Source organism: Cebus imitator, unplaced genomic scaffold (assembly GCF_001604975.1).
Source record: "Cebus imitator isolate Cc_AM_T3 unplaced genomic scaffold, Cebus_imitator-1.0 Scaffold776, whole genome shotgun sequence".
Lineage (NCBI taxonomy): Eukaryota > Metazoa > Chordata > Mammalia > Primates > Cebidae > Cebus > Cebus imitator.
The window spans coordinates 195,865-204,927 of NW_016108091.1; the positions used below are offsets into that span (position 1 = coordinate 195,865).

Below are 9,063 nucleotides of genomic sequence, written 5' to 3' on the forward strand. Positions count from 1 at the left end.
AAAAAAAAAAAAAAAAAAAAAACGGCAAGTTAAATATTTTATTCATCTGACAAAGTTCATGGAACAGAGCATCTAATAAATGAAAAATGAAGTCACCAATATAAAAAATGAAGTAACCAAATCATTTTAGTTACACAGAACCATTTTTCGTTTAAGTTAATAAGAAAAGCATCATTAGAATCTACATCTAGAAAGGCAGAGAGAAGATAAATATCAGAAAGACAATTAGTCTCACACAACATAGGACAGTGGAGTGAACACTGATATTTGAGTCTATTACTTTTCTACTGATTTCTCCCCCCACAACAGAAAGGGTAATGTATTGACCTTGACACAAAGTTTGAGGGAGGCGCATCTCATATATGAGCGTGAAAACACAATCATCGCGCTTATTAAATACAAAAGGATCTATATTGTTTTTTGATAGTCAAAGTATTCTTTCAAATGTGGAAGAAAAAGGGATGTTAGCTAGTAGGTACTACTACTTACTCTGTAGTTTTGTAAACGTCAGAATACAGCCCTGCTTTCTGATACTTCTTCTTTGGGGGACGTGGGGCCTTCTTTTCCCTTGGGATGAGAGAAAGCACAGGCTGCAAGGTACTTTCAGGTTCAGGAGGTTTAGCTGGGGTTTCAGGAGGACTGGGAATCTCAACTGGTGCTTCATTAAAGCTAGAAAGAGAAGTTTAAAGATAATTTTATTGTGGAAAAAAATGTTTTCCTACAAATAATTGTCTATTTTAAAAAAATCACAGCAATTAAAAAAAGATTAGTGGAGGCCAAGTGTGATGGCTCACGCTTGGAATCCCAGCACTTTGGGAGGCAGAGGCGGGCGGATCATGAGGTCAGGAGTTCGAGACCAGCCTGGCCAACATGGTGAAACCCCATACCAACTAAAAATACAAACATTAGTCGGGCATGGTGGCACACGCCTGTAGTCCTAGCTACTCGGGAGGCTGAGGCAAAAGAATCACTTGAGGCTGCAGTGAGCAGAGATCATGCCACCGCACTCCAGCCTGGGCAACAGAGCGAGACTCCATCTCAAAAAAAAAAAAAGAGATATGGGGACTTCCTTATCTGGCCATGCTGAAATAACTGATACCAGACTTCTCCCGACAAAAGATAACAGAAATACGGTAATCTACTACACACTGAGAGAAAATTTTATTTTATTTTATTTTTTGAGTCAGTGTTGCCCAGGCTGAAGTGCAGGGGTGCAATCTCAGCTCACTGCAACCTCCGTCTCCTGGGTTCAAGTGATTCTCCTGACTCAGCCTCCCAAGTAGCTGGGATTACAGGTGCCTGCTACCATGCCTAATTTGTGTATTTTTAGTAGAGACAGGGTTTCGCCATGCTGGCCAGGCTGGTCTTGAACTCCTGATCTCAGGTGATCGCCTGCCTTGGCCTCCCAAAGTGCTGGGATTACAGGCATGAGCCACTGTACGCAGCCTGAGAAAATTTTAAAAAACAATGATCAGATACTGGACAACAGTTAGTGCAGCACTGTGATTCTTGAGAAATCAGGAAAAAAAAAATGTGGTGAGTCACACAACCACCTTGGCTTTCTTTTCTTTTTTTTAATTTTTTTGAGATGAAATCTCACTCTGTCCCAGGCTGGAGTGAAGTGGCATGAACTCAGCTTATTGCAACCTCTGCCTCCCAGGTTTCAGCAATTCTCCTGCCTCAGCCTCCTGAGTAGCTGGGATTACAAGTGCCTGTCACCACATCCAGCTGATTTTTGTATTTTTAGTAGAGAAGGGGTTTCACCATGTTGGTCAAACTCCTAACCTCAGGTGATCCACTGTTGGGATTACTGGCGTGAGTCACTGCACCCAGCCTTACCTTGCCGCGTGTGTGTGTGTGTGTGTGTGTGTGTGTGTGTGTGTGTGTCGGAGTCTCCCTCTGTCTTCTAGGCTGCATTACAGTGGCATGATCTTGGCCTACTGCAACCTCTCCCTCCTGGACTCAAGCAATTCTCCTACCCCAGCCTCCTGAGCAGCTGGGATTACAGGTGCGTGCCACCACACCAGCTAATTTTTTTTGTATTTTTAGTAGAGATGGAGTTTCATCCTGTTGTCCAGGCTGGTCTCAAACTCCTGACCTTAGGTGATCTACCCGCCTCGGCTTCCCAAAGTGCTGAGATTACAGGCATGAGCCATGTAATCTGACCTTGCCTTTTTAAGAATGACTGCGGATCAGGAGTAGAAACCAAGCAGAGTATGACCAAACTGATGAGTTGAAAAGGGATATATCAGACTACAGAGGGACTGAGATAGCTGGAATTTGTGGAACTGAGTATCAAAATGGACAAAGCTATGGAGAATTACAACTCTAGAAATCTTAACTATGGGCGTCTCTTTTAGAATACCGCTAAACACTACGCTGTACATGTGAAGGGTACAATTCCATATGGCTGAACAAAGACCAACCAGAAAACAGTAACCTGAGCAATTCATACAACTTACACATGATGCCAGACACTCCGATTCCATTAAGCAAAGTAGAAAGATACTGTTCAACAACAGGGGACATTAAACAGCAAGCCCAGAGGGTAATGTTATCCACTGTTAGAGGGCTTAACTATCCCTGAAATAAAGACCAGCCCTTGCTTAGTTTAAAAACAATATTCACGAGAATCCAAAGTGATCCATAAGCAACTTAACTGCCTACCAAAATAAAATGGAATATTTGTAAAGGAAACCAACAAAAACTAGACACACATAATGTGACATCACTATGTGGTGCATCCAGTAATAAATTCCTACATATGCCAAAATGCAGGAAAATGTGAACCAGGAGAAAAATCATTCAGTAGAAACAGCAACAGAAATAGAAATCACAAAGACAGAAGGGAAAATAACTTTAAAGTACTACTCTACAAGAATAAATCAGAAATTTTGGAGGAATATATGAAGATAACAAGGAGAGGAACAGATTTAACAGCAACAACAAAAGGAATATTGAGAATTGATAAATACAAAATCTGAAATGAAAATTGGTGAGTACTTAATAGCAAATAAAACACTGGAGATCAGTGAACTTGAAGATTAGCAATAGAAACAACACAAACTGATATACAGAGATTAAAATAAAGAAAAGAATCAATTACCTAGAGAATATAATGCTAACAGAATCTTAGAATCCCAGGAAAGGAGAAAACTTACTATCAAAACAACTGAACACTTGTAAAGGAAAACAACAAAACCAGATATAAAATGATGTAATACTCATAATATAAAAAACTCACAATGAAAAAAATTGACAGTGAAGGCTAAAAAATTTCCCAAATTGATAAAAAGTATAACCTCAAAGTTAGAAGAAACTAAGCAAATCATAGGAAGGATAAACTTGAATAAAACAAATAAGCTACAGTAAATCACAATAAACTTGCTGAAAACTACTGACGAAAAAAACAAAAGAAGCTAAAGAAAAAATCACATTATAAAAAGGGGTATAAAAATGAGTTTAGAGGCTGAACACAATGGCTCACACTTGTAATGCCAGCACTTTGTGAGGCTGAGGTGGGAGTATTGCTTGAGTCCAGGAGTTCAAGACCAGCCTGGGCAACATAGTGAGACCTGTTTCTTAAAAAAAAAGTTTCGATCTCATATCCAAAACAACACAAACCAGATGTAATGACATCTAAGAGTGCTAAAAGAGGAAATGGGGAAGCTTATCAAAATATAAATCTAAATCAAACAAAAACATCTTCAAAAAAATGAAAGATGTACTTGATTCAGCAGCACATATACTAAAACTGGAATAATACAGAGAAGATTAGCATGGCCCTCATGCAAGAAAGATACGCAAACTTGTGAAGTGTTCTTTTTTTTTAGACGGAGTCTGGCTGTATCACCAAGGCTGAAGTGTAGTAGTGCAATTTCAGCTCACTGCAACCTCCACCTCCAGGGTTCAAGTCATTTTCACGCCTCAGCCACCTGCGTAGCTGGGATTACGGCACATGCCACCACACCCAGCTAATTTTTGTATTTTTAGTACAGATGGGGTTTCACCATGTTGGCCAGGATGGTTTCAATCTCCTGACCTTGTGATCCACCACACCCAGTGAAGTGTTCCATATTTTAAAACAAAGCATTTTACTTAGAAAATAATAAAGGTGATTCTTGTTCCAGAAAAAAATGGAACAGATGTACATCTTCTCAAATTGCTAACTACAACTAAAAACTCTGGAAATTATCTATAAAATAAACATAAGAAAATATACTGGCAATAACAAGGCAGGAAGTTTGCAAGATATTTGTTTTGCCTCATGTGTACAGGTTAATGTGTATAAAGTTTCCCTGTTATCAAGGACAAGGAAAATATATGCTTTCATCATATATGTTCAGTATTATAATAAAGGTCCTACCCACTGCAAAAAGGCAAGAAAAAAAAACAATATTGAAAAGGAAGAACTATCTCTACTCACATATTACATGAATGTCTATATAAACCAAAGACTCTACAAAAGAGAAACTACTATAATTAGTGAATTACACGGCAATGTTGCAGAACCCAAGGACAAATTCAACTGTATTTCTATGTTCTATCAATGAGAAAATGGAAATAAAAATTAAACAATGCTACTTACAATAGTAGAAAAGTGGCCACGTGGGGTGGCCAACTCCTGTAATCCCAACACTGTGGGAGGCGAGGAGGGCAGATCACATATGGTTAGGAGTCTGAGACCAGTCTGGCCAACATGGTGAAAGCCTGTCTCTACTAAAAACACAAAAATTAGCATGGTGTGGTGGCATGAACCTGTGGTCCAGCTCTTCAGGAGGTTGAAGCAGGAGAATTGCCTGAACACAGGAGGCGGAGGTTGCAGGCTGAGCCAAGATTGCAGCATGCACTCTAGCCTGGGCAACAGAATGAGACTCCATCTCAAAAAATCAAACCAAACCAAAACAAAACAAAAACCAAGAAAAGCATTAAATGCTTCGACATAAATCAAACAAAATAATACAGAAATAAAATTGATTTATAAATTTATAAATATAATAAAGTATAAATTTAAAAAAAAAACCAAAATATAAATCTAACCAAATATATGCAGTACCTAAGAGTGGAAACAAAACAATGAATTAAAAAAAAATGGCTGGGCATGGTGGCTCATGCTTATAATCCCAGCACTCTGGGAGGCTGAGGCCGGTGGATCACTTGCGGTCAGGAGTTTGAGACCAGCCTTGTCAACATGGTGAAACCCTGTCTCTACTAAAACATAAAAATTAGCCAACTATGGTGGCAGGTACCTGTAATCTCAGCTACTAGGGAGGCTGAGGCAGGAGAATCGTTTGAACCTGGGCAGTGGAGGTTGCAGTGAGCCAAGATCACGTTACTGCACTTCAGCCTAGGCGACAGAGCGAGACTCCCTCTCAAAAAAAAAAAAAAAAAAAAAAAAAATCAAAGATAACCTAAAATAAGTGCAGTATATGCCACGTCCATGGAATGAAACACTGAATAACATCAGATGACAATTTCTGGCCAGGCTTGACAGCTTTCACCTATAAGCCCTACACTTTGGGAGGCTGAGGCAGGAGGATCAGTTAATAGGCCCCATCTTTGCAAAAAATTTTAAAACCTAGCCAGGGGTGGTGGCTTACACTTCCCCCAGCTATTCAAGAGGCTGAACTGGGAAGATCGTGTAAAAACCCAGGTCAAGGCAGCAGTAAGTCATTGCACTCCAGCCGGGGCAATAGAGCAAAACTCTGTGTCTTTAAAAAAAAAAAGTTGGTGATCGCAATTTTCCCCCAAACTGATATACAGATTTAACACAATCTCAAGTACCAACAGAGTTTTGTTTTGTTTGGAGAAAATGCCAAGGTAATTCACAATTGCTGTGGAAAGGCAAAATCTAGAAAAAAATTGGAGGACTTATCTAATTTCAAGACTTACTGCAAAGTTCTGTAATCAGGACAATGTGATAATAGCTACAGAAAAGAAATGTAGAAATGGACACACGTAAGACTAATTTTTTCTAAAAAAAATTGTGGTAAAATACACATACCATAATATTTACCTTTTAAACCATTTTTTATTGTTCTGGACAGTGACATGAAAGTACCTTCACATTGTACAACCATCACCAGTACCCATCCTTCTCCACATCTTTTTTATGCTCCCAGACAGTATAACTGACCCTATTAAAGAAAAACTCTATTCCATGCTCTCTCCAACCCCTAATAACCAATATTCTACTTCCTGCCTATATGAATTTGTCTATTCCAGGTTCCTCATGCTGGTGGAATTGTACAATATATGTCCATTTGTGTCTGGCTTACTTTTTTTTTTTTTTGAGTCAGTCTCATTCCATCACCCAGGCTGGAGTGCAGTGATGCAATCTTGGCTCACTGCAACCTCTGCCTCCTGGGTTTAAGCAATTCTCCTGCCTCAGTCTCCCAAGTAGCTGGAATTACTGGAATTACAGTGGCATATCACCACACCCAGCTAATTTTATTTTGTTTGTTTTGAGATGGAGTCTTGCTCTTGTTGCCCAGGCTGGAGTGCAATGGCACGATCTTGGCTCAGTGCAACCTCCACTTCCCAAGTTGAAGCAATTCTCCTACCTCAGTCTCACAAGTAGCTGGGATTACAGGTACCCACCACCACATAGGGCTAATTTTTGTATTTTTAGTAGAGATAGGGTTTCACCATATTGTCCAGGCTGCTCTCGAACTCCCGACCTCGTGATCCATCAGCCTTGGCCTCCAAAGTATTGGGACTACAGGCGTGAGCCATCCCACCTGGCCAATTTTTGTATTTTTAGTAGAAAGGGGGTATCACCGTGTTGGCCAGGCTAGTCTCAAATTCCTGATCTCAGGCGATCCATCCACCTGGGCCTCCCAAAGTGTTGGACTTACAGGCATGAGCCATGGCACCTGGCAGGCTTACTTCACTTACATCTATGTCATAGCATGTATCAGAATTTGATACAGCCCTTTAAAGACTGAATAATATTTCATTGCATGTATATAGGATATTTTGTTTATCCATTTGTCAAGGGACATTTGAGATGTTTTTCACATTTTGGCTATTGTAAAAAATGCTGTACGAACACTACTATCTAAGTATCTGTTCAAATCCTTGTTTTGAATTCTGTTGGATATATAACTAAAAGTAGAATTGCTGAGTCATATGGTAATGCAATGTTTAATTTTTTGGCAAACTGCCACAGGATTTTCCACAGCTCTGCAACTCTTCACCTGCTCTTCAGAGTTCTAATTCCTCCACATCTTCCTTAATACTTGTTACTTTCAGTCCTTTTTTTTTTTTTTTTTGAGACAGAGTCTCACTCTGTCACCCAGGCTACTGGAGTGCAGCAATCTTGTCTCACTGTAGCCTCAGCCTCCCAGGTTCAAGCCATTCTCCGAACTCAGCTTCCTCAGTAGCTGGGACTACAGGCATGCACCACCATGCCCAGCTAATTTTTGTATTATTAGTAGAGACGGGGTTTCACCATGTTGACCAGGATGGTCTAGATCACCTGACTTTGTGATCTGCCCACCTCGTCCTCCCAAAGTGCTGGGATTACAGGCACCAGTCACAATGCCTGGCTAATTTTTTTTCTATATTTAGTATAGACAAGGTTTCACCATGTTGATCTGGCTGATCTTGAACTCCTGACCTCAAGTGATCCACCTGCCTCGGCCTCCCAAAGTGTTGGGATTACAGGTGTGAGTCACCGTGCCCAGCTCACTTTCTATTCTTCAAAAAATAATTAATATTAGCTCTGGCAATGGGTATGAAGTAGTATCTCCTTGTAGTTTGGGTTTGCATTGCCCTAATGATTAGTGATGTTGACTATCTTCCCATGTGTTTATTAACCATTTGTATATCTTCTTTCCAGAACATAGTACTTGTGTCTGCATTCAAAGCCTGTTCAGGGATATCCTTTCTTGCTACTAATTTCCACCACTTCCCCCCCTAAAACAGAGTCTCACTGTATTGCCCAGGCTGGAGTGCAAGGGCGATCTCGGCTCATTACAACTTCTGCCTCCTGGGTTCAAGTGATTCTCCTGCCTCGGCTTCCCGATAACTGGGATTACAGGTGTGTGCCACCACGCTCTGCCAATTTTTGTATTTTTAGTAGAGACAGAGTTTCACCATGTTGGCCACGCTGCTCTTGAGCTCCCGACCTCAGCCTCCCAAAGTGCTGGAATTACAGATGGAAGCCACTGGGACCGGCCACCAATGATTTTCTTAATAGCATCTAGGAACTTGTCTACTACTTCTTGGTTGGCAGAATATGCTTCTCCTTTTATCTTGACCTTTTTATTTTTATTTTTTGAGATGGAGTTTCACTCCGCCACCCAGGCTGGAGTGCAGTGGCATGATCTCTGTTTACTGCAGCGTCCGCCTCCTGCGTTCAAGTGATTCTCCTGCCTCAGCCTCCTGAACAGCGGAGACTATACAGGTACCTGCCACCATGCCTGGCTAATTTTTGTGTTTTTAATAGAGACAGGGTTTCACCATGTTAACCCAGCTGGTCTCGAACTCCTGACTTCAAGTGATTCACCTGCCTCGGCCTCCCAAACTGCTGAGATCACAGGTGTGAGCCACCATGCCAGTCTTTTTTTTCTTTTTAGAGAAATGGTCTCATTCTGTGGCACAGGCTAGAGTGCACTGGTGCAATCACATTTCACTACAGCTTTGACCTCCTGAGCTCAAGGGATCCTCTCACCTCAGCCTCCCAAGTAGCTTAGACTACAGGCGTGCACCACTATGCCTAGCTAATTTTTAATATTTTTTGTAGACAAAAGGTCTTCCTATGTTGCCTAGGCTGGTCTCAAACTCCTGAACTCAAGCAATCTTCCCACCTTGGCTTTCCAAAGTGTTAGAATTACAGGTGTAAGCCACCATGCCTCACCTAACTTGACATTTTAAAATCCAAACCCCCTTTGAGAATTATCAAGCCATCCTTTGTTAGCACTAAATACTCCAGGTTTAGATCTTTCACTTTTGTTTTGCTTTAAGTTGTCATATAATGACTGCTTTTTCTTGAATCGTATTACAATGTATATGTATGCCTTTCTTTATTTCCTTTTTTTTTTTTTTTTTTTTTTTTTT

General features: G+C 40.6%; 1 protein-coding gene and 2 non-coding genes across 4 annotated transcripts in view; 1 reads left to right on the top strand and 2 right to left on the bottom strand.

The window, feature by feature from the left end:
• Nucleotides 1-9,063, bottom strand: part of ASH1L (ASH1 like histone lysine methyltransferase) — a 248,019-nt gene that overhangs the window by 92,224 nt on the left and 146,732 nt on the right. Inside the window, exon 6 of one of the 2 annotated variants that reach the window (XM_017519812.2) lies at nucleotides 490-669. The exons of the other annotated variant lie outside the window; for it this stretch is intronic. Coding sequence (XP_017375301.1) covers nucleotides 490-669 — 180 coding nt within the window. The remainder of the gene's footprint in view (nucleotides 1-489; nucleotides 670-9,063) is intronic. 2 annotated transcript variants of the gene reach the window in all.
• Nucleotides 304-408, bottom strand: LOC119469701. The gene has a single exon (XR_005198538.1). It is a non-coding gene; the product is annotated as a small nucleolar RNA U13 (small nucleolar RNA).
• LOC119469699 lies at nucleotides 3,725-3,831 on the top strand. The gene has a single exon (XR_005198536.1). It is a non-coding gene; the product is annotated as a U6 spliceosomal RNA (small nuclear RNA).